Raw genomic sequence first — 23,806 nt, 5'->3', positions numbered from 1 at the left:
AAGCACACAGCAGTGCCTCGGTTTACCAATATAAAGGGATAACTGTAAAAGGAATAGATAAAAGTATTAAAACAACGTCTCCTTGTAGGAGACTATACATAAGATATGAAATAAGTAGGTATCGTTATAAATTTGTAAGGTTATGCAAGCGGAGAAAGTCTGTACAGACATTGCTATCAAACTTCGTTCCAACCTAGGGAGTTTTGACTGGCAATTGGTCTCGAAATTTTCGGTATAGAGGTCGATGTATTGTGCCTGGTTGGAGTTGAGTCATTATTTGTCAACCCGTGACCATAGTAACTATCATCCATCCAGTTTTGGATTCGCATAGATTGTGTTATGGATTCTTGAACACTCATTCTCTTTTCGTTATTGTAATTTTTTTCTCCACCAAATTCACTTGAACTGATGCTGGAAATCTCTGGATTCTTAATGATTTCTTGACTTTGAATGCGTCTTCTTATGATATACTTGAAAGCAAAAATCATGAATAAAATATATAAACACCCCCCAACAACAACACCAATAACTAAACCAATAATTTTTTTCTTTGATTTGCTAGAACTGGATACGTTGGAGTTAGATTTGGATGAATATTCCAAAGTACCGGCATCTTGATAGGAATTTCCGGAAGAAGACGAAGACACGTCCGAGTTGGAATCGGATCCCGAATTTGAAGAACCTGAGTTCGAGCTGCTAGAGGAGGATCCATCAGAAGATCCGCTAGAGTTGCTGTTACTGTCGCGTAAAAGGCCCGTCAGTGGTATGGAGGAATCAACCATTGAAGCCATAGATTTTGCCGTACCCATTCCATCCGTGTAAAAAGCGCTTGAAGTATTAGTGATTAGATTCGACAGCTCCTCTATTTCTGCCGTTGGAAAGTATACTTCCGCAACACTTACCAGGTAGTTGAGTGAGTCATCCTGCAATGGTACTATTTGTAGGACCGTGATGTTTGTGAATACGTTCTTAAAAGGTGTGTTCAGAGCTTCAGGTAAGTACCCAAAGATTTGAGCTGATGATTTTGGTTCTGATACAACAAATTCGTAGTTCAAAGCTTTTTTGAACCCTATTGTGATCAGGGTGTATCCCTCAGGTTCGGCAATTTGTGTTGCAGCTGCAATCGCATGGGGCAAAGTCATAGTTTGTGTCCCTCCAACGGTGGAAGATGCAGTGGATGCGGCTTCTGGTGCCTGGGTGATTAACTCAGTTGGAATCCACCAGTTGTTGTCACTTGAAGTGACTAGGCTATAAGGACTGGTACTATTAGTCGTCGATGGTTGTAAAACGGTCGTCGATTCCGTTGTCAAACTCGTCTGGACATTAGTATTTGTGGCTGCCTCGTTTACAGAGGATGTTGATGGTGTAGGCAACAGGGAGGATGCCAGGGAGGATGAGATTGGTGTAGACGTTACCACTTCCAATGGGGTGGAAGGAGAACTACTGTTTGCGTCGGTAAGAGATAGTGATGTTGATTGAGTAGCCGTGGTTGTCTGGGCACTATTGTCCTCGGAAGTTGTCAATTTAACTGAGCTAGTAATCTCAGAAGTTTGTTGACTCACAACAGAAGTACTTCCAGAAAGTGTATCATTCGTAGAAACGGAGAAATGCTGGGCAGATGTAGTAGCGGGCTGTAGTAAGCTAGATGTTTGAGAAACGGAAGATGCAGAGCTTGTAGAACGCACTGGTATGTCTGAAACTTGAGAAACGGACGATGCAGAGCTTGTAGAACGCACTGGTATGTCTGAAACTTGAGAAACGGACGATGCGGAACTTGTAGAACGCACTGGTATGTCTGAAACTTGAGAAAGCATATTAATGGACGATGTGGATTGAGATGATGAGATGGTAGAGTCCGGTTGGGTGGTCGTCTGGGAGGGCGGAAAATCACTAAAAATCGAGGAAGGTGTTTGAACTGAAATAGAGCTTATAGAAGGTCCTTGAGTGGACGTTGTGCTTCCTTCTGTCGTTGAAGACAACGCGGATGAGGACATTTGCAATGCCGTCGCGCTCTGTGAATAACTTCCCAGGGAAGTTTCCGCAGATGGAGATGATATGGCGGAAGAGATGGCTGTAGATGTAGCGCCTGCAGTGGTGTATGGTGATGACATGGTAGCGATTGAGCTACTGGCTAGGATAGCTGAAGTGCCCGTAGTGTGAGATTCCGAAAGCAAACTTGGAGTGGATGAAGGTTGCGATTGCAAAACTTCTGCCATAGAAGTTGATGAGGAACCCGACAGTGGTTCAGAAGTCGTGGGGTTCGCAGGTCCTTCAGAGCTTCTGGTACCACTTGAATATAGTGTAGTTGATAAAGACGGATTGATCATGCTAGAGCTAGCTGCTTGCAGTAAAGTATCGGAAAAGGATGAACTAACGGCATTTGAGGCGCCGGAGCTAGCAACGCCTGATGAACTTTGTGATGGAACAAAGGATACAGATGGACTAACGACGCTGAAACTGCTCGAAGTACCTGTTGGTAGTGAGGAAGACAATAAAGGTGTACTTGCTGTGGTGGAAACGCCAGAATCTGTAAGATCAGAACTTAGCGCTGAAAAAGCAGACGCAGAGGAACCAGCTAAACTTGGACTGTCCAAAGTAGTAGATTGCAGCGAAGTAACTGATAACAATGAGCTCATAGTACTCGAAGCACTGGTACTATGTACTTCTGCTGAACTTTGAAATGGAAAGGCAGATGCGGATGGTCCCACCGAAACTACGCTACCTGAGGTACTAGTTTGAAGGGGAATATCGGAAAAAGGTGAACTAACTGTACTTGAATCACTGGGGCTGATGACGTCTGATGAACTTTGTGACGGAATAAAGGATACAGATGGACTGACGATGCTGAAACCGCTCGAAGTGCTTGTTTGTAGCAAAGGAGCCGATTGTAATGCGCTCACTGTAGATGAAGCATCGGAACTATCAACTTCTGTGGAGGTTAATGGAAGCGTTTCTGACAAAGTTGGATTATCCGTGCCGAAACTACTCGAGCCAGTTATTTGTCCTGCAGCGGCCATACTCATTGTAGATGAAGCACTTGAACCATCAACTTCTATGGAACTTAGTGGAGGAGCTGTTGATGCAGATGGATTGCCTGTGATAAAACTTCCTGACTCGCTTGTTTGTAGTGGAGCAGCTGATAGCGATGCATCAGCAGTAGTTGGAGCACTAGAGCTGCCGAAATCCGCTGAACTTTGTACCGGAATAGCACTAGCAGCGGAAGCGATGGTAGTTGTTAACTCAGCAGCCGATGTTTGGTCAAAACTTTCTGCACCGTTGGCAGTTGTTATGGAGGCAGAAATGAGGTTTCCTGACGATAAGAATATGTTATTACCGGTTGTAGACATCGTACTAGTGGAAATACTTGGGGTACCCGAAGTAAGAGATGTGCTCGTTGTAGCCTTTGGTTTACTCATAGTTGTAAAAAAGACAGAATTAGCACTCGTAACAGTGGGAACACTAGCAGTGGAAACGTCAGAAGCAACATTAATGTCAGAAGCAGCAAAATCGGTGGATGTACTGTAAACTGCGGCATAGTAACTTGTAGTACTGGTAGAGGGCTGTTGGTTAAAAGATGGGCTCCAGGAGTTTTGGTTACTGGTATAGTCGGATTCTTGGTAAGCATACGATGCAGAAGTCTGGGAAGTGAAGTCCGCACTATACCAAGTGGATGGGAGGGAAGAGATGGTGGCGCTCACTAACGTGGCAGAGTGGTGCGAATGAACACTCTGAGAATAAGCTGTTGCCAAGGTGGTGGTGGAACTATCCTGAGAAACTTCACTGGTGAGAGAGACTTGACCTTGACTCTGACCTTCGCTCTGAGCTTGTTGCGTCCCATTGCCGAATATAAAGTCGAACGGGCTGGCCTCAGCCAATGACCCACTCAGTAAGAGGGTCGATAGCAGAATAGTGAATGGAAACTGCATAAATGCGTATGAGAAAATCCTAATGAAAAGTGAATGAAAAAAGAAAACGAGGTGGAAGCCAACTAGAAATGAACAGAATACACAATAAGTCGTTAAAAGGAATGAATAATATTTTCACAAATATTTTGGTCGGTTGGAACGAGCCGATGTTAGATGCTTTAGTTCTTCTAAGATAGAGCTTGTTACTTCTGGAAAAAAGAAAAGAAACGGGAAAAAAGAGAAAAAGATTATCCTAGTAATATTATGGGGTTCCTAAGTGAGGTCGAGTTGTCTTGGTAGTCTATTCGAAACGTAAAATGCAGGAAATAAAGAACTTGGTACTATAGAAATGTATAAAAGTTATATATATCAGCACGAAGATGAGATAGGAAAAAAACACCCACTGGTGCTATTTTGATCTGGCAACGCCCGACGTGTCTAGCCACTTGCTGCAAAACGCCCAAAATCGGTAATTTGTTTTCGTGTCTTCGCCTGTTTCAGAGCGAGCCTTTCCCTTTTGGGACACGCGCCAAGGCCCTTCTGTTTCAGGTCCCCAAGCGAAATTCTTCACGACTCCACAGTCTATCAGCTATCGTTTCCCCGTCTTCGTCGAAAGTCTCCCTTAGCTCATTTAAAAGGGCCTGCTTGCTCTGGTTCACGCGGATGTTCTCAAGAATGTAATCTACCAGTTCGTCCTCGTAGACACCGAGGAATTCACGCACCAATTCGTCCACGTAGCGCGATTCCTTTAGTTCAGCTAGTCTTGTATTCAGTTCATCTGCCGTAAATGGCAAACGGTCCTCTGCCGCGCTTTTCTCAGAGGGCTTTGTTGGCGGCTCTTCGCTCTCCCTGTATCCCTCGTCTTCACTAGAGCTTTCAACTGAGTGGTCAATGGCCTTTTTGAACTCGAATTTGATCTTGACGTGTTCTGAGCTCTCAGATACATTCTTGTCTGCGTCATGGTTCTCGCCCTTCACAGTTCCTTCAGGAAGGGTGAGGGCGTCAGCCTTCTCTGCAGATGTGGCCATGCCATTAGATAGTTGTATAGGCACCGATTCTTTTGCATTTCCGTTTTTAGCTCTATCGGCTTCGTCCCTTCTTTCCTCTTGCTCCTTGAAAGATCTATGATGTTCGTAATGAACGTCGTTGGCAAGGTGTAAGAGCTCTTTCAAATATAATGAGCGATTTTTCTCCAAATGCTTCTCATAATTTTCAGCACTTATGATATCAGCTTTAATAGATTTTATTTTAGGCTCTGTTTCAGAATGTAAGCGGTGTAACATATCCTCATACTTACGGTTTGATTCTTCCAGCACCCTCTCTTCCCTTCTTTTCTCTAAGGCAAGGTCGTCCTCAGCGTCATCTTCCTCCTCCTCGTCTTCAATATTAGCGTCTTCCTCATCTGCATTAGCGCTTCCTTTGGTACCTGAGTGATTTTTTTTTATCTGATCAAAGACTTTTTGCATTTGGTGTCTTTGACGCCTACTTTCCTCGTACGTACTTTTCATTTTTTTTTCCTTCTCTATGCTGACGACCTTTGTCCTAAATTCTATTATATCCTTGCACAATTGGTCCAAAGCATCCGGTGGTAAATCACTTAGGGTGTTAGTATCCACTTTGTATTGTGTAGAGGAGTCATCCAATTGTTCTTTCTTCAAATTTCTTTCATCTGTTTGGCCTTCAATGTTTTTGAAAATGGAGTAAAATTTGCTAGCCTTCTCTGGTTTAACACTCGGTACAGTTCCTGTTCGATCCCTGATATATTCTTGTGTGTTTAAATCTAAGTGTAATTCAATCTTGAAATCCTCGTGTAGCTTTCTAGTAAACGCAAATAAGGCTTTGCAGTACTTTAGTATTTTTACAAACGCCTCATCCTCATCAACCTTACTGAGTCTTATAAAAATGTCCTGGGTGTCTAAAAACGATGAAAAAGAAGACCAAGCTTCCACCTTCAATTTAGGATTGCTTTGAGTTTCCGTCAAAGCTAAACTTAAACAGTGATCTAGCAATGATTCTATTTGTTCGCGAGAGAATGATGAAGAGACTCCCTGCAAAGATACCGTATGAATCTGCTGGTCTAAGGAAATGGGAAGGAATAGTTTGAGCTCTTCGTAACGAGAAGAGCTTAAGGTGCCCTCGTTAGTGGCATTGTTATCTGCTATCGAAGAGTCTTTGTCTTTGCTCGAACCAGTTTTCTGATCGGAATCGTTTATAGTCGCGTCATCGTTGCTATTTAGCAGTGTCCCTGATATGCTATTTCTGGCATCCACGATATGCTTTAATGAATCCTGAAAACGTTGTAGATCATTTTTGAGGATGGGGATGTATCCACCTTTGGCATGAACACTTTTCCAATCTTCCTGTGATGACAAATACAGCCGTGGGGATACAAAGATAATATCCTTCATGTTCTATGAGTCAATGTCCTTTTAAGGAACTTTTTGAGGTAAATTTTGGTGTCGGTTTGTTTCTGTTATTCGTCTATTTTATTACTTTTGCACTTTTCAGCGGGCATCATTGCCGCGGGAAGAAGTAAAAAATATAGTAGTGAAAACTAGCCTTTCTATATTTGTTCTTACTACCTTATAAAAGATAAGTCAGCTCCGTTTTTACACACATATGTCAGATATTTATTATTTCTTCTAATGATATGTCATGACCAATTTCTTTAGCTTCTTTCCAGAATTTACTTAAATGTCTTGAACCACTGTCGCATGCAATAATTACAATGTTTGAGCCGTGAGAGAGCCTTTTCGCAACCTGGATGGCGGCTACTGCATTAATAGCTGTACTACTCCCTACAAATAGCCCATCATTCACTGATAGATATTTCGCCATTCTAATAGCTTGACTATCATTAACACGTATTGATTCATCAATAAATTCTTCGCCCATATGGAAATTCTGAGTAATTCTGTTTAAACCAATACCTTCTATAATAGTGTCTACTTGATGCCTTCTTCTAGTACCTTCCTTTTCTACATAGTCATACATCACGCCGTAGTTAACTCTATTATAAAAGCCTGATCCTTGTGGATCCGCTAGAACGACATGGCAAGGTATCTTCGCCATTTCTTTTAGAAACTTTGCAACTCCAGTTATAGTACCACCAGTACCACAACCAGCGATGAATGCATCAATATTTCCCTTAGTTTGATGGGCGATTTCTGGACCTGTGGTCTGATAGTGAACTTTCCAGTTGGCTTCATTTTCAAACTGATCGGCAAAAACTGCTCTAACCCCATTACCTTTCTTCTTTAATTCATCACACGCCTTCTTCGCGGCATTTACGTATTGGTTTGGATCGACAATACTAGCGGGCTTAACCTTATTAACGGTAGCACCGAGACTTTCTAGTAATGCCAATTTTTCCAACGATGTGTCATCGGGCAGAGAAATGTGTGCCCTATATCCCAACGCATTACAAACTACTGCTATAGAGATACCGGTCGACCCGCTTGTTCCTTCGAATACCCAACCAGGTTCGCCTCTGACAAGTTCACCTAACTCCTCAGCTGTCTTTATGATGTTTAATGCCACTCTGTCCTTAGCACTTCCTGCTGGGTTACATAATTCTAGTTTAGCGTAAACGTTAACACCAGTAGCCTTGCTAAGAGATCTGATTTTAACCAGAGGAGTGTTTCCTATGAGTTCCTCCACACCTCCTTTTGGACGTGGAATATCCTGTGTTTTGCATAGCTTATAGTATTTGTATGACGCATACGCGCCAATGACGACGGAAGCGATGGATATGCATTCGTTCCAAGGCAAATTGAAAGAAGTCTTATTTTGTGAACAGGACATCACGTATGTCTTGTTATATTCCGATTAATAGGATTATTATACTGTATTATGCCACATTGTTACTTTTAATATTACAAGACTTCTAAATTGTTATAGGCGTGCAAAATTCTATACCGATCATTACCCGCATTGACAGTAATGTGTGCAGAGCAATTGACTAATGCTTCTGTATCTTGTAAGTAACCTTTGTGCGTTTACGTACGCGATCCACTATAACGTTCGTCTGAAAGGTTTTCGTTATGAAGATTAATTGGCATGATTACATTATGATGTTGAGTGTTACATAAATGTTTAACTTTCTTCACATGATTGCTGTTCTACTGTAAGCATTTCTAATCGTAAATCAAGAACTCTCATTCAATACCATTTATAGAGTAAAGTGGGATTTAAAATGGTAAAGGATTGGAGTTGTAATAAACTCATTCTTTGCTATCTAAGACCTGTTTGACCGGCTCACTTTGATTAATGTATAGATTATACTCTTGGATGTACCTGATGACAGAGTTTGGAAGAAGGTATTGAACTGACATTCCACGTCTAATGAAAAGACGCACTTTTGTAGATGAAATATCATTGTAAATAAGCTGCTTGATAATAAGAATATTTCTTCTGTGTTCATACATGATATCATGCGAAAGCAAGAAGGACCTAACATCTGAACCGGTCCTTTCTACGATCAAACATCCATAATTGCCCAGGATGTGGTGCAGGTCGGAATCAGCCCACACGTGAGGCTCGCCCATGGACTCAATAAGATCACCACCTGCTAGTAACATGATTTTGACACCCATTTTTTCACCATCCACGGTCATGATTCCACCTCTCTTAATATTTATTTCATGATTGAAATGGTCTAAGACTTTCGCTGTTCTTGTATAACTTGATTGTAAAGATTCCCAAGCATCAACCATTAACCAAGACGATGTCCTCTCGCATGCTAGTTCACACATACGGACACGATGATAAGCCGGGGCTAACCCTCGTTTTTGGTAATTATCACTAACGGGAGAAAAATAGCCACCAACCACTTCAAATCGCGTTTGTTCGTTGATATCGTCCAAAGCCATTTCAAACATTCTTAAATGTAGGTACGTTATTGGGGAAAATGATCCACAAGCAACGATGATCAGAGGCAGTTTTTCGGGATCTTGTAGCTTTTTCGTCAGTCTGTGTACAGGAAATTCGTAATCTTCTATAGTCCTGGCTTGTCTTACAATTGTGTGAGGAACTTCTTCCAGATCAGCAATTTGGCTCTTCAAAACCCCCAAATTTCCTGTCATTGTCACATCCTGTAGAGTAGAGTCGATTCCATTCGATTGCCCTTCACTTTCCTCCTCCGACGATACATCCCGAGACAACGGCTGGAAGTCACTAGTATTTAATGGAATATGGTCCATTCGGTTGCTTGAGTTGGAGTATTTTTTTCTTGACGACAGGGTTTTGTAAATATCAAGATTGAAAGGAGCATCAATCGAAGAATTGTAATCAGCTAAAACATATGGAACTATGGGTCCAGATTTTGGTATAGTATGCGTCGGATCTGGCGGTGGTTGTAGCTCTTCATTTGGTTGTGGCGGTTTAAAATCGGGTGCCTTGGTGGGATCCATTACGTAATATGTGCACTTTTTTTTGCCTTCTTCACTTCGAACTTTCTCTCTACCTAACAGTGGAGCAATAGTAATTAAGACAGTGTATGATTGTGCTATGACTTACAATCTATTCTCATCACGCTGGGTTAATTTGGATTGTTATTTTTCTTGGAGACGACACCGTCACATATGGACTGCGAATGTGGTACATGGTATGGTATAAGCGAAAAAGTGGCCAGAAACAGCCGATTCTCCCATAACACGTAGTTACCAATCAAGACGATAAGCTTGAGAGATCGCAAAGCTAAATAAAATCGTAACGCAGGTACTTTACCGTCCATATGCAAATAGTGCGATACATATGGTGTGAAAGTTGGAGTTTTCTATTACCCGTCTTTTAAAAAGAAACGAGATTCGTTGATCCCATTTTTAATCATTTTGAATGGTTTGCGTAATTATGCGACTTAGTTCGGTGAATAAATAAGGAACCTAAGCTTTTGCTACTCCTGAACCTAACCTTGAGTAAGTTGCGATATATAAGCGTATTATTAGAGCAAAAAGAATGGGATTGAAGAAATTTTTCAAGATTAAGCCTCCAGAGGAAGCGACACCTGAACAGAACAAGGATACTTTAATGGAATTAGGTATTAGTGTCAAAAATCCTAACAAGAAAAGAAAAGACAAATTTGCCGCTTACGGCAAATTCGCGAATGATAAAGCTGAAGATAAGGTATATGCACCACCAGGTTATGAGCAATATGCTAGGCCACAGGATGAACTTGAGGACTTGAATTCTTCTCCCTTAGATGCCAATGCTAACGAAGCAACTGCTGGTCCTACCAAAGGGTCAAGTGGCATGCAAAATGGGAGAAATGGCGCAGAATCAAATTCTGTGCAAGATCCTTACGCTATCGAAAATGATGATTACCGATATGATGACGATCCTTATGCAAAATTTCAAGCCAATAGAAGTAATGGAGGAAGTAGCGCCAATGCTTCGGCATATAGTGATTTCGGAGGAGGAGGGTATAATGGCACATCTTTGAATTCATATAATAACGGTGGCTCGTATAGCAACCAAAGCAGCTCAAAAAGCTGGATGAATGCGAATAGCAGTAATAGTCTAAATCAATCAAGCAGCACTTTAAACGCAAGGTCTTCGAAGCAATTAAGGCAACCTCCAGTTCCAACTTCAAGCGATAGCCCATTGGTCGACCAAAAGAGTCCCTCATCAAATCCAATACAAGAAAAGAGAAATCCTTACGCTAATATGAATAGTTACGGCAGTGCGTATGATTCTAATACTAATAAACCTGGCAGTATTCGACACGGAAGCTCTAAGAATGCAAACCCGTACGCTTCTATGACGAACGACTCGTATAGTAATGGAAATGTAAATAGGTCCGCAAATCCATATTCAAGTAGAAGTGTGCGTCAGCCGCAATATCAACAGGCACCAATAACCTATACGCCGTCCTTTATTGCTTCTAATGAAGCAGCACCCAATAGTGAAGTTGATTTAAATGAAGAGCCCAGAGCGGGTGAATTTGATTTTGAAGAGGTCTATGCCGACAAGTCTGCGGAAAATAGAGCGGCATTAGATGAACCTGATTTAAATGCAGTAGTAACGAATGACGATTCTATAGACTTGAACGCGTCCGAAGTTGATCACCATTCAAGACAGCAGCAGCAGCAACAGTGGTTCATGGATGAGCAGCAGCAACAACAGCAAGACTTTAACGCAACCAATGACCAGTATGCAGACCAAAGAGGCTATAAAACGTTCGAAGAAATACAAAAAGAGGAGGAGGCTCGGCAGCAGCAGGAAGAAGATGAAGCCGTGGATGAAATTAAGCAGGAGATCAAATTTACGAAACAGAGCTCCGTAGCTTCTACTAGAAATACACTGAAAATGGCTCAAGATGCTGAAAGAGCAGGTATGAACACATTGGGTATGCTAGGTCATCAAAGCGAACAGTTGAATAACGTAGAAGGTAATTTAGACTTAATGAAAGTGCAAAATAAAGTTGCAGACGAAAAAGTTGCGGAATTGAAGAAGTTGAATCGTAGTATATTGGCTGTTCATGTCTCTAATCCATTTAATTCCAAGAGAAGGAGAAGGGAGAGAGAAGAGCAACTGAAGAATAGGAAAATCGAAGAAAAATTAATGAGAGAACAGACAAATCAACAGCTGTCCCAGTCTACTCAAAGAATAGAAGGCGCTATGAACGCAAACAATAACATAAGTGAGGTGCGTGAAAGATATCAGAGGCAGAATGTTTTAGAAAAGGCAAAGAGGTATCAGTTTGAGAATGATGAAGAAGATGACGAGATGGAATTGGAAATTGATAGGAATTTGGACCAGATCCAGCAAGTTAGTAACCGATTGAAGAAAATGGCCTTGACCACTGGTAAAGAACTAGACTCTCAGCAAAAACGTCTTAACAACATTGAAGAAAGCACTGATGATCTGGATATCAATCTTCATATGAATACCAACAGGTTGGCTGGTATCAGATAGAAACAGGCTTGTAACAACTATGTAACATCTCAAGTAAAACATCATCTCATCATTATTATTACTAGTATATAGAAGTTTATGAACAAAGACAAATAACTAAAGAAAACACATCAATATAAAGGTAGTTTTTCTTCATTTTTAATGTTTGGTTGTAAATAGAGAGGATAACATTTTGGCAAACAATAGTTATAAACTCTACCAAGCTCAAAAAAAAAAAGAACAAATAAAAAGATAAAAAATATTCTTGGTTTACGTTGATCTCCTCATCAAGTATCCCAGAGGGAAATGTTGCAGCCCAACAGAAAAATGCTAGACCGACGTCAGAAAAGGCACCAGTCTTACGCTATCTGTCACAATAATTTTTTTCTGGCGGGGAAAGTATACGCGGAGGGGAGGAAACCTCTCGGTAACATAACGAAGGGATAACGAGGGGCGCGCCTGCCTGGCCTTGAGCTAAGAAACTTCTTCGAAAACAGGGGGCTACAAGATTAGAAGCTAATACTTGTCATTTATATAAAAGGACCATTTATAAGTGTACTTCTTCTCGTCCTTATCTTTGGGCTTGGCTATCCTTTTTCTCGTAAAAAATGTCATATACAATCAATCATACAACAAACGACCAAATAAAGACCAAAAAAACGCCTTAAGTACATAACCAATCAGAAAAAATGACTAGAACAAACAAGTGGACCGAACGCGAGGCAAAACCTGATCCGAAGTACTTTTCGCACACTGGTAACTATGGCGAATCTCCAAATCATATCAAGAAACAAGGCTCCGGCAAGGGTAACTGGGGTAAGCCAGGTGACGAGATTGATGACTTAATCGATAGCGGAGAAATACCTCCAGTGTTCAAAAAGGATAGAAGAGGTTCAAATTTGCAATCACATGAACAAAAGTTTGAAAACTCCCAAAAAGAATGAGGGCGTACTCAAGATAAAAAACGCCTTCTAATACCCCTAGATGGTGGTTGGCTCATCTCTACTGATTTATATGCATCTATAATACGTATATATTTTGCATGCCTACTTGATGACTTATGTAATACAGATTTCTTACATCCATTTGAACAATTTTTCTAGGCTTATTTAATTTAGATGGACATTCCTTTCTTTTGGTTCCTCGCAATGTATACCTCCCTTTGAGATTCAACCCTTTTAATAATGAGCTCCTTAGTTAAGTATTCGCTAAACTTTCCGGCGGCTTTGAGAACAGCCGTGCCAATACGATATTTCTCGCAGTTATATTGAGATAATGAAGTATTGTCGGCATCGATGATAACGGCATCAACATATCTGCAACTTAAAACGCTCAGGACACGTTCCTTCATTGTCATAATGGTACTTGAGTAATCGCTCGTGGTAACGCCAACAATTAATCTCTTACCAGGGTGGAGATCCATTTTCAACCTTCTCAGCTGATCAATATCCCCCATGTGGAATAAGTCAAAATCTCCATCAACATAAACACAATCTTCTACATTAAAGTCGTATCCACCATTGACCAAGACATTGCCCAAATCCCTCTGGAAGACATAACAGTGCTTTGAAACCGCATCTCTAGCGACCGAATAGAAACTCAATTCCTGGATGCTAGGATAATAATCGGGATGAGTCGGTGGCAAAGATTTTTTCGTCAATATTCTATGTATAATCTCGGTGGTACTCACACCATACGTTCTTTTAACCACCTTAAACCGCCCCATCTCCTTCACTAGTTTGTAGCAGTCCTCCCCATTGGCATCTAAGGTGATGTCATCACCATGAACAACATATTGGCACTGATACCTATCCATCCAATTGGGATCTGTGACGTATGGCGCAGCTTCAACCACCTCCGAACACCACCTATTTGATCTAGTATGCTCGTATCTTTCTAAAGAATTCATCACCGGTGATCCTTTGTTATGTTGAATATCTTCATCGTTATGCACACCACAGTAAAGTTTACCATTTTCTCTCGAAACTGTTCGACGTGCCTGCAAGATAGCTCCCGCATGCCCATGATGTGTGAAATCAAAGCAGCCGTCTATCCAAACTCTATCTGGGTCTAAGTTTACCGTCATTCAGTCGATGTATTTAGGCCTTAATCCTGAAATGCATTTGCCTCTGAAAATTGAACAAAAGCTAGCGATATCTGCATTCCTACTTCTCATTTTGGCCGCATAAGATCGTGCTACGCGATAATGAAAACAATAGCTCAACAATTACTCTAAGCTATGGCGGTTGCTGGCATACCATTCCTCAAAAGTTATTAGCCTTTTAATACTGGTAATCCATAATCGCGTTCTTTCATCAATCATTATGTTAGCTGCATTGCGGCCTCCTTGAATTTTCGAATGAGCACTACGAGCATGAATTCCTACGCTGGTGACACCGATGGGCCAGGCTACATTACCGATACTGAGTTTCATGTAGGATTGAACTGCTAAGTTTATTTCTTTGGGCTGCTGCAAATGATAGAGAACGGTCGCAAGGGAAATTAACAAATCCGAAGCGAGCTGGCCCCTTCGCAATTGAAGAAGGAGTGGAAAGAGCGCTTTCTTAGTGTCTAGGAATAGCTCCGGATGATACTCATCCAAGGACGCCTTCCAACGAGATAATATTTCGTGAATATATAAATTACATTTCATTGACAGAAGAGATTTTCCTTCAGTAGAACCAATTTGTGATGGATCGATGATTACAGAAGTAGTATTGTCTTGAGCTATGGCTTGTTGTATTCTATCTGGCCGATTTTCTAATTTACTAATGGTGGCCCCAATATCTTCATCTGGCTGATTATCTGGCAGGTTTTTTTCATTTGTACTTTCTTGCTCTATTTCTCGTGGTATTTCGTCAATGTTTGCACTTTCCTGTGCCTGGGATTTCTCATTGCATGGTTGCTGAGCACCTTTAGAGTAAGCCAGCTCTTTTTGCTTCTTAGATATTTCTCCTTTTAAGATACTAGTTAGATCTAAGTTCATTTCAACCTATAATTACTTAAAGAAGAACATAAATAGTAAAGATCTTTCCCTTAAAGGCTCTTCCAAGGCCAATTCTCTTCATTTCTAACTTTTTTATCCTTCCTTTAAGCGAAAAATGAATAAATTCTCAGACTTAAAAAATAGAAGAATAAGACGAACTCCGTTGGCTTTCAACCAAAAAAATAGAAAACCAATCGGACACCATGAGCAGTGGTTCAGCAGGAGCACCGGCACTTTCTAACAATTCTGCGACTTCTGTGGGGAAGGAGAAATCAGGTAATATTTCCGGTGACGAATATCTCTCTCAAGAGGAAGAAGTTTTTGACGGTAATGATATTGAGAACAACGAAACCAAAGTTTATGAAGAATCCTTAGACTTGGACTTGGAACGTAGTAATAGACAAGTCTGGTTAGTTAGATTGCCGATGTTTCTAGCAGAGAAATGGAGGGACAGAAACAACTTGCACGGTCAAGAATTGGGTAAAATTAGAATAAACAAGGACGGTAGTAAAATCACACTACTTCTGAATGAAAACGATAACGATTCTATACCGCACGAGTATGATTTAGAGCTTACAAAAAAAGTGGTAGAAAACGAATATGTTTTTACTGAACAAAATTTAAAGAAATATCAACAACGAAAAAAGGAGTTGGAGGCAGATCCTGAAAAGCAAAGACAAGCTTACTTGAAGAAACAAGAACGTGAGGAAGAACTTAAGAAGAAGCAGCAGCAACAAAAACGTAGAAACAATAGAAAAAAGTTCAATCACAGAGTTATGACAGATAGGGATGGAAGAGATAGATATATACCATATGTGAAAACGATTCCTAAAAAAACTGCCATTGTAGGTACTGTCTGTCACGAATGTCAGGTTATGCCATCAATGAATGATCCTAATTATCATAAAATTGTTGAACAGAGAAGAAATATCGTCAAGCTTAATAATAAGGAAAGAATTACAACTTTGGATGAAACCGTTGGTGTGACGATGAGTCACACCGGTATGTCTATGAGGTCAGACAACTCGAATTTCCTGAAAGTGGGACGTGAGAAAGCCAAGAGCAATATCAAATCTATTCGTATGCCAAAAAAGGAAATCTTGGACTATTTGTTCAAATTGTTTGATGAATATGACTACTGGTCTTTGAAGGGGTTGAAGGAACGTACTAGGCAACCTGAAGCACATTTAAAGGAATGTTTAGATAAGGTTGCCACTCTTGTGAAAAAGGGCCCGTATGCATTCAAGTATACTTTAAGGCCAGAGTACAAAAAATTGAAAGAGGAGGAGAGAAAGGCAACTTTAGGTGAGCTAGCTGATGAGCAGACAGGTTCCGCTGGTGACAGTGCACAAGGAGAAGCGGAGGCTGATTTGGAGGATGAAATAGAAATGGAAGATGTCGTTTAGTTGATAACTAGATTTTTCTCATTATTCTTTTATATCTACACGGTTTTTTTACCCCTATATCTACTCTTTTTAAATTTTACAATTTTGCTTGAATAATTATTTTTCTATTACTTTTAACTATCTGTACATATGTATTTAGGTGCATTGAAGTTCCTTAGAGAAAAGCTTGTTGGAACAGGAGGCTGACGGAGCACTTACTAATAGACACGCAGATACGATGAAGGACAAAGTTGAATTTTATGCTCCGTTTGGTCAATAAAAGAAGTCTCTGAACTGCCGTGTGCCCTTACGCTGACCAGCGCAGGCATTGTTGTCCATATGCCATGCATTCATTGTGGAGAAGTCATTGAAATATCGGACATTTCTATTAATTTGTTACTATCCGAGGAAGGTATAATATGCACTTCATTTGCTGCACTAAATGAAACTTTCCTTTTTCTAACTCTATCATTTCCTTCGCTCTTCAAATCAGGGGAAGTCGTTGTAGCTTTCTCTACAATAGGTTCATCGTCATACGTCGTGGTTACCGTTGCAGTCCTAATCCACCTCCGCCTTCTTGTGTACTTTTTATATGTATCCGTTGCGGAGGGATTATTCCAAGTATTATCATAATATATGAAACCTTCATCTGCACCTGGTTTAGCTTTCGTCTTGATAGCAGAAGCAGGAAGCTGGATGATTCCATCGTTTGTTAGATCGAGCACCCAATCTTTATCGTGCCATTCCCATGCCATTCCGGACTGCTCCTCCGGTAAAGTAAACACTTCTGGGCTTGGGGAAGTATTTAGAAATTCATCTGTCCAAGATGCCCTTTCATAGCTCAACATAGTTGATGTCCATCCGATACCAAGCCAGCGACGTTGGTTTTCAAAAAGAGCAACCTTAAAAAGTACAGTCTTTTTAGTGTTAGATGTATTACCTACCTCATTCCAAACAAAGGACCTTATTTTCTTGTTAACGGAAGCAAACAAGCGCTTATTATTATCTGGTCCTCCAAGATCTAATCCTGTTATGAAGAATACAAGTAACCTAACGACACGGAATTTCCATAAATATCTTCTCATTCTTCGGATTAGTTTAGAATGGTACGTAAGCACGTACAGACCTCCTATTAACATTAAATAGTTTGGAGATAGCACAAACATCGTAAGAAAAATGTAAACTGGGGATAAGAAAGCAATGGTGAATAACAGCCTTCTAACATCCTGACCGCTTAAAATTGTAATAGGAGATAACACAGCACTAGACTTCATAGAAACCCTATCCATAACGTGTATTATATCATCTAATGAAGGGCAAGATGCCATCGTTTCCTGAACGTGCTTGTCAATTAAAAGATATACCCATATTATACCAACGATCATTACATGTCCAAAATACTTCGTAATGAACCCGAAGTATAGAACACAAACCGTAAATACGAATATTCCAAGCAAGTTCGCAGCGATATTGTCATTGGACCAAGTGATGATACTCAGAAAGTTATCCACAACGATTAAATATGGGTACAACCTCACTAGTGATCTGGAGACTGTTTTAGGTGTTGAGGTCAATAAAGGAGACGATAAAATAGCCTCTTGATCCTCCTCATAAGTTTGGGCGCTTAATTTACCTCTTCGTTTTCTCAAAGCGCTACGAATGCCTTTATTCTTGCTTTCTGCAGACTCAGCTACTATAATTTGGTTTGGCTCTAAATTTTCATTACTTATTTCACTCATACTATCAAATAAAAGAAAAGTCCAAGACTTGACAACTTGGAAAGATTGCCGAATTCAAAAGTACCGCTTTATTGATGTAGATATTGGTGAGCTTCTCTTATACCGTAAAATTTCAACATATATTTTTTACCAAAGAAAAGTGAAATACGGCCGCCAAGCATCTGAAAAACGGAGCATAACGCTGCCGTCGATAATAGTGTCTCTTGAAACAGGTTACGCACGTTTGAAAACGATTCATAACTTGCTTAATGTTCAAGAAGGAGATCGGTTAGCTCAACAAATTCCCCGAAATTTTATGGGAATATATTGAAACGTAATAATATTTTAATATTATCAATATGCATTATCTATACCGCATTACATTATAAGTTTACTGAGGTATGTAATTATACTATAACGATTTTGGAAGTCCCGTTTAGGAACGCAGGGTGAATTTTCAGTCAGTAGCGACGCATATTTCTCTGAAGATTGTTTTATATTGTCCAAGCAAATAAAAAAAGAATAGTGTTCGCTTCTAGCAGTTGAATAGGAACTGTCTATCTATAATAATATTATATTCAGCAGATATGATACCTGTGATTTTCATTACGAGTCATTAAGAAAGGTAATGGTAATAAGAAGCATCATCCGCATCTCTCTGAATGTATTCTTTCTCCACTAAGAGCTGGATACTTCGTTTAAAGAGGCTCGGTGTAAGACTGAACCGAGGCCGTGACTGCTTGGTAGCTCTTTCAAGTAACTGCTGATGGTTTAGCTTACCTTCTGTTTTCATGATACGAACAATAGTAGCATTAAGCTCCATAATAATTTCATTATCATAGGTATCTACAGAACTTGGAGTTGCCAAGTTATCAGATTTGTGAGATAGTATAGGGCCTGCAATGACCGGAACTTTCACTTTCCTGTTTGGAGAAGAAAAGAAATAATTAACAGAGAATTTAATAATTCCTGAATTTGATGACTTTTTCAAAATCTTGCATCTGGGTATTGTCGACATTGACAATACAAGTGAGTTAACATCACCTTCAGGAATATGAGTTAGTTCATATATCTCTCCCAGCGTTAATTCTTCGTAATCCTCAAATAAAAGGAAAATAACTCCAGCATAAACAGAAAAGCTTATTTCGTAATAACCGCTATTGAACTGGCAGCCAATCTCAATCACACTTAAATGATGAGCCCACTTTAGCACCCTTTCTTTGTATTTTGAGGAGTAGTAGCCCTCAAAGGCAGCTAAGATTTGTGACATCCTAGGAGGTAGTGAAATGGTTTCGTCAATTGGGTTAGTACTTTGAAAGGGCCAACTCGTTCTCGTCAAAACTTGTGGCACAAAACTCAAATATTCTATGCTGTTTGCTGTTGAGTTTTTGAATGCTTGGAATATTTCAGAAGATAAAGATATATCTCGCAGCATTATCTCCATTTTTGAGGTAAAAAAAGTTCCCAAAACCTTCTTTATCATTTGTACCATCCACTTTTCAATTTCTACTAAAGACCTTTGTTGCAATAATCTTCTGGAGAGTTGCTTTTTATAAGTTTTTTCGAATATATCCTTCTCGGTTAGCAATCCGATTAATTTGGTGCTATCAAGCAACTCTTGCTTGATTTTCACTACCTCGGCATCGTTTTCCTTTGCTCGTTTCATACAGTAGTCCACGTAGGTGGAAAAGTATTCCGATGGTAATGCTCCTTCTTTAGAGAAATACATCGAGAAAACATCGTTAAGTATTGCAACGGATATGTCCGCAGTCAAATTGTTAAGACGAATTGAACCAAATTTAATATTTTCCAAAAACAAGTGCTGACTGTGATATAATCTCACAGTCTCTGACGACCAAGTGATCGCATTCTGCCCTTTCTTGCGACTGCCTTCCTTAAAAGGAATTTTTATGGCGTTTTTGCCAATGTAGGACTTGATAGACTCAATGATAGTTTTGCGATATTTTTCTTCGCTTGATAAATCATAGATTTCTTGAAGCAGCTTTCCATCTGAAAGCTCCATTGCTTCATGCGTTAAATCCTCAATAACATCACTCAACTTTCCCCATATGAGAACATTTCCTAACACAGTTTTCAACTTATTATGAGAATCCACATTTAAAAAAGAAGAGTCGAGCATATTTTCAAACTGCCTCAACTTCCTGATTTTTTCCAGGCTGTCAATTGGCGTTAACAATTTAATATCAATAGCTTTATTATAGTACTCTTCTGTAGTGCTAATTAAGACGGGCTCAAAATCAGTCAAGAAAAAACTATCCCTATTGTCATGTAATGTCTCCATCATTCCTATTAATACCTTCCACAGACTAGTGTGTTTGGAATCGACGGATCCCAAATCACGAATGCTTTCTATATCAGATATTAGTGCTGAAATGAGAGAAGAAGAGCATTTTTGTAATATTTCGATCCGAAAAAGATCGAGGCACATGTCATATACCTCCAAGCATCTATTTGGCTTGCAATACACTTTATCCATATACATCATTAGGTCTCCCGTGATTTTAAAGCAATGGCATTGCGTTTCCCACAATCGTGCCATTGTTTCGAGAAATTCATAATCATGCGCATTGTCCTTGATTGTCGTTTCCCTTAAGAAACTTAGTTTTTGGATTAGATAAGTTTGCAATTTGTTATAAAGTATCGACCCCTTTCTATTTAGAACCACAGTATAAATGGTCCTGTACACTTGTTCGAACGAAAGGTCGGCTATGTCATCGCCGTAAATGCGATCAATGGCATATTTAACTATTTCCCACGATTCCTCAAAAGATTGTTCCGACAGGCCGAGTTTTTCTGGAACATTTATCTTTATTTTCTTATTAGTAATCATGTACTACTGCTTAATTTTGGATTGGTTTAGCCCCTTTGGAGTACGTTTTATATACAATTAGATTAGAATACATACTTCAGAAGTTATTCAGTGAAGTGTTTCAATTCCGGGTAACATCTTAACAAGCAATTTACAGCCTTTGTATTTTTAAGAGCAATAAGCATACACAACATATTCTTTCGATGATACCAAAATATTTGAGAGAAACACTACAGGTAACATGTCATCTTCAGATATATTTGATGTGCTAAATATTAAACAAAGATCTAGAAGTCCAACAAATGGCCAGATATCAGTGCCTTCATCCTCGGCAGCCAACCGAGCCAAGCCCCAGGTTACGGGCATGCAAAGAGAACTATTTAACTTATTGGGGGAAAATCAACCGCCCGTCGTTATTCAATCCGGAAATAACTTCAAAGAAAAGATGCTTTCGACGTCCAAACCATCTCCCTGGTCATTTGTAGAGTTCAAAGCCAATAGCTCTGTGACTTTGCGCCATTGGGTCAAGGGTTCCAAAGAACTAATAGGAGATACACCAAAGGAATCGACATATTCTAAGTTCAATCAGCACTTATCTATTCCATCATTCAAAAAGGAAGAGTACGAGGCTTTTATGAATGAGACAGGAAATCAAAAAAGCGTGGAAAATGAAAAAAATTCCAATGACAACTTTACAAATGAAAAGAAGAATGAAGATAAAAATAGCTGGACCTTTGAAGAAATAGAATATCTTTTCAATCTCTGCAGAAAGTATGATCTACGTTGGTTCTTAATCTTCGATAGATACAACTATAATGATTCAAGAACACTTGAAGATCTCAAAGAAAAATTTTACCATATATGTAGGAACTATTTCAAGGCAAGTAATCCTAGCAATCCGCTTTTATCTTCTCTGAATTTTTCAGCTGAGAAGGAGATAGAAAGGAAGAAATATTTACAGCGTCTTCTCTCTCGTTCCGCAGCAGAAATTGCTGAAGAGGAGGCACTCGTAGTAGAGTCAAAAAAATTTGAAATGGCTGCCAAGAGAACACTCGCAGAAAGGGAATCACTGCTCCGACTATTAGATTCGCCACATTCAGATCAGACAATTACACAATACCTTACATCTCAGGGAATGTCTCAGTTATATAATGCACTTCTAGCGGACAAAACTAGAAAGCGCAAGCACGATTCGAACATCCCTGAAAATCCCTGGATGAAGCAGCAACAGCAGTTTGCCCAACATAGACAACTTCAACAAATGAATGTGAAAAAACTGGAGGTCAAGGAAAATCTCTCCCCTAAGAAAACCAAAAGACAAAGGCAAGAGATGCAAACGGCGCTCAAAAGAAAATCCGAAAGCGCATACGCCGAACAATTGCTGAAAGATTTTAATTCAGATGAAAGGAAGGCGCTGGGTGTGATTACGCATGGTGAGAAGCTATCGCCGGGTGTATACTTAAGATCTACAAAATTATCAACCTTTAAACCTGCGCTACAGAACAAAATTCTTGCCATCCTCCAAGAACTATCGTTACCTTCTCGCCCTGTGATGCCTTCATATGATGTAATGGAAAGACAAGAGGAGCTCTTGAAAAAAATCAATACCCTTATCGACTTAAAAAAACACGTCGACAAATACGAGGCTGGTATGTCTATCACCAAGTGAACTTCAGGAAATGCTTTTTGTTACTATTATGAGATCGACATTGTCGAGTCAAATGATCATGCATCGTGAAACTTGGTACATAAAATAGAATCTCGAGAGGTACTTTCGTAAATTACGCAAATGCTAAGTGCTGGTAAACCGCTAATCTCCCAAGTAGCTTATATTTTCACTCTTTGTGATGCTGCAAAATCCAAGGTGGAAATTGTACATAAGTAAATATTATCGTTATTTTGTAGGGCGTAAGTTGCTCAATGTACGACCTGACATGCTTATTTGAATGCTTTGTTTCATTCGGGGCTTCTTTTTTCATCTGCATCGCTGAACGTCATGCCGGTTAAATCTTACAAAATTTTTTTGAACTGGAGGAACTAAAAAATTCATCATCCTCACTAATATACAAGCCTGCCATTGTATATTTTAACGCAACGCAAAGAATCACTGATAAAATGTCCAACTGCGACTCCGATTCCGATTATGAATTGTACGTATAAACTAGTTCCGATAAAGGAAGGCAAAAATACTAACTAATATAAAATTAACAGGACACTTTCTGCTAATGCCCTCGCTGCCCTTGAAGAATTTAAAAAAGAGGAACAACAACATCAAGAAGTCTTCCAAAAGCTCTACGACCAAACTGATGAAGACTTCCAAAAGAAGAAAAAAGAAGAAGGGATGAAACTCTTCAAGGAAGATTGGCAGCTCTCCCAATTTTGGTACAGTGATGAAACAGCCGCAATTTTAGCAGATGCCATATTAGAAGGTGCTGATGAAAATACTGTAATCGCAATAGTTAGTGCGCCATCTGTCTATGCTGCTATTCAAAAGAAACCTGTCAGTGAAATTCCGACTGAACATATTTACTTGTTCGAGTTTGATAGGAGATTCGAGTTGTTAGCTGGAAAAGATCATTTTTTTTTCTATGATTACAACAAACCACTGGAATTCAGTGATCAAATTAAGGGGAAAGTTGACAGATTGTTAATTGACCCACCTTTTTTGAATGAAGATTGCCAAACAAAATGTATGTATTATAAACATATCTCCCTTGATCTTTTCTCTCTTACCAATAACCTTTCGTCTTACTAACTGCCATTCACTGATGTAAAATAGCCTCTATCACTGCAAAGTCCTTATTAGCACCAAATGACAACTCTAAAACTAAGAATGGAGTTTCTAAGCACCGCCTCATTAGTTGTACAGGTGAAAGAATGTCTGAAGTCATATCCAATGTTTATTCGGATACAAGAATCACAACTTTTCTTCCTGAGCATTCTAATGGTTTGAGCAATGAATTTAGATGTTACGCAAATTTTGAGTGTGATTCATGGAAATTTGCCTCTTAGACTTCTTAGGAGCCTAAAAAGGGTCAAAATATTTCTGAATTACGTAGATTACATAAAATTATCTATAACAGTTGCTA

At 39.6% G+C, this 23,806-nt stretch overlaps 13 protein-coding genes across 13 annotated transcripts; 5 read left to right on the top strand and 8 right to left on the bottom strand.

The window, feature by feature from the left end:
* Positions 1-176: 176 nt before the first annotated feature.
* MSB2 (Msb2p) lies at positions 177-3,926 on the bottom strand (the record flags this gene model as incomplete). Its single annotated transcript, XM_033910476.1, has 1 exon — positions 177-3,926. The coding sequence occupies one exon, from the start codon at positions 3,924-3,926 to the stop codon at positions 177-179; it is 3,750 nt and encodes a 1,249-aa protein (XP_033766367.1).
* Positions 3,927-4,450: 524 nt separating this feature from the next.
* On the bottom strand, positions 4,451-6,313 carry SNU71 (Snu71p; the record flags this gene model as incomplete). Its single annotated transcript, XM_033910475.1, has 1 exon — positions 4,451-6,313. The coding sequence occupies one exon, from the start codon at positions 6,311-6,313 to the stop codon at positions 4,451-4,453; it is 1,863 nt and encodes a 620-aa protein (XP_033766366.1).
* A 214-nt stretch (positions 6,314-6,527) lies between these two features.
* MCY1 (putative cysteine synthase) lies at positions 6,528-7,709 on the bottom strand (the record flags this gene model as incomplete). The annotated part of the gene is made up of 1 exon (XM_033910474.1): positions 6,528-7,709. The coding sequence occupies one exon, from the start codon at positions 7,707-7,709 to the stop codon at positions 6,528-6,530; it is 1,182 nt and encodes a 393-aa protein (XP_033766365.1).
* A 419-nt stretch (positions 7,710-8,128) lies between these two features.
* Positions 8,129-9,316, bottom strand: NMA2 (nicotinamide-nucleotide adenylyltransferase NMA2; the record flags this gene model as incomplete). The annotated part of the gene is made up of 1 exon (XM_033910473.1): positions 8,129-9,316. The coding sequence occupies one exon, from the start codon at positions 9,314-9,316 to the stop codon at positions 8,129-8,131; it is 1,188 nt and encodes a 395-aa protein (XP_033766364.1).
* A 544-nt stretch (positions 9,317-9,860) lies between these two features.
* Positions 9,861-11,819, top strand: SEC9 (Sec9p; the record flags this gene model as incomplete). The annotated part of the gene is made up of 1 exon (XM_033910472.1): positions 9,861-11,819. One exon carries the CDS (start codon positions 9,861-9,863, stop codon positions 11,817-11,819), a length of 1,959 nt encoding a protein of 652 aa, XP_033766363.1.
* A 668-nt stretch (positions 11,820-12,487) lies between these two features.
* On the top strand, positions 12,488-12,742 carry STF2 (ATPase-stabilizing factor family protein; the record flags this gene model as incomplete). The annotated part of the gene is made up of 1 exon (XM_033910471.1): positions 12,488-12,742. One exon carries the CDS (start codon positions 12,488-12,490, stop codon positions 12,740-12,742), a length of 255 nt encoding a protein of 84 aa, XP_033766362.1.
* Positions 12,743-12,912: 170 nt separating this feature from the next.
* ECT1 (ethanolamine-phosphate cytidylyltransferase) lies at positions 12,913-13,884 on the bottom strand (the record flags this gene model as incomplete). The annotated part of the gene is made up of 1 exon (XM_033910470.1): positions 12,913-13,884. One exon carries the CDS (start codon positions 13,882-13,884, stop codon positions 12,913-12,915), a length of 972 nt encoding a protein of 323 aa, XP_033766361.1.
* A 141-nt stretch (positions 13,885-14,025) lies between these two features.
* PRP18 (mRNA splicing protein PRP18) lies at positions 14,026-14,784 on the bottom strand (the record flags this gene model as incomplete). The annotated part of the gene is made up of 1 exon (XM_033910469.1): positions 14,026-14,784. The coding sequence occupies one exon, from the start codon at positions 14,782-14,784 to the stop codon at positions 14,026-14,028; it is 759 nt and encodes a 252-aa protein (XP_033766360.1).
* Positions 14,785-14,987: 203 nt separating this feature from the next.
* TFG2 (transcription factor IIF subunit TFG2) lies at positions 14,988-16,190 on the top strand (the record flags this gene model as incomplete). The annotated part of the gene is made up of 1 exon (XM_033910468.1): positions 14,988-16,190. One exon carries the CDS (start codon positions 14,988-14,990, stop codon positions 16,188-16,190), a length of 1,203 nt encoding a protein of 400 aa, XP_033766359.1.
* A 329-nt stretch (positions 16,191-16,519) lies between these two features.
* PEX31 (peroxisome biogenesis protein) lies at positions 16,520-17,908 on the bottom strand (the record flags this gene model as incomplete). The annotated part of the gene is made up of 1 exon (XM_033910467.1): positions 16,520-17,908. One exon carries the CDS (start codon positions 17,906-17,908, stop codon positions 16,520-16,522), a length of 1,389 nt encoding a protein of 462 aa, XP_033766358.1.
* A 595-nt stretch (positions 17,909-18,503) lies between these two features.
* Positions 18,504-20,738, bottom strand: CUL3 (cullin CUL3; the record flags this gene model as incomplete). Its single annotated transcript, XM_033910466.1, has 1 exon — positions 18,504-20,738. One exon carries the CDS (start codon positions 20,736-20,738, stop codon positions 18,504-18,506), a length of 2,235 nt encoding a protein of 744 aa, XP_033766357.1.
* A 220-nt stretch (positions 20,739-20,958) lies between these two features.
* Positions 20,959-22,386, top strand: SWC4 (Swc4p; the record flags this gene model as incomplete). The annotated part of the gene is made up of 1 exon (XM_033910465.1): positions 20,959-22,386. One exon carries the CDS (start codon positions 20,959-20,961, stop codon positions 22,384-22,386), a length of 1,428 nt encoding a protein of 475 aa, XP_033766356.1.
* Positions 22,387-22,832: 446 nt separating this feature from the next.
* On the top strand, positions 22,833-23,729 carry EFM5 (protein-lysine N-methyltransferase; the record flags this gene model as incomplete). Its single annotated transcript, XM_033910464.1, has 3 exons — positions 22,833-22,867; positions 22,929-23,407; positions 23,497-23,729. 3 exons carry the CDS (start codon positions 22,833-22,835, stop codon positions 23,727-23,729), a joined length of 747 nt encoding a protein of 248 aa, XP_033766355.1.
* Positions 23,730-23,806: the final 77 nt, after the last annotated feature.

The sequence above is a fragment of the Saccharomyces paradoxus genome, chromosome VII, assembly GCF_002079055.1.
Source record: "Saccharomyces paradoxus chromosome VII, complete sequence".
Classification (NCBI taxonomy): domain Eukaryota; kingdom Fungi; phylum Ascomycota; class Saccharomycetes; order Saccharomycetales; family Saccharomycetaceae; genus Saccharomyces; species Saccharomyces paradoxus.
Note: the sequence above shows the minus strand (reverse complement) of the source record. Positions and strands in the feature narration are given on the sequence as shown.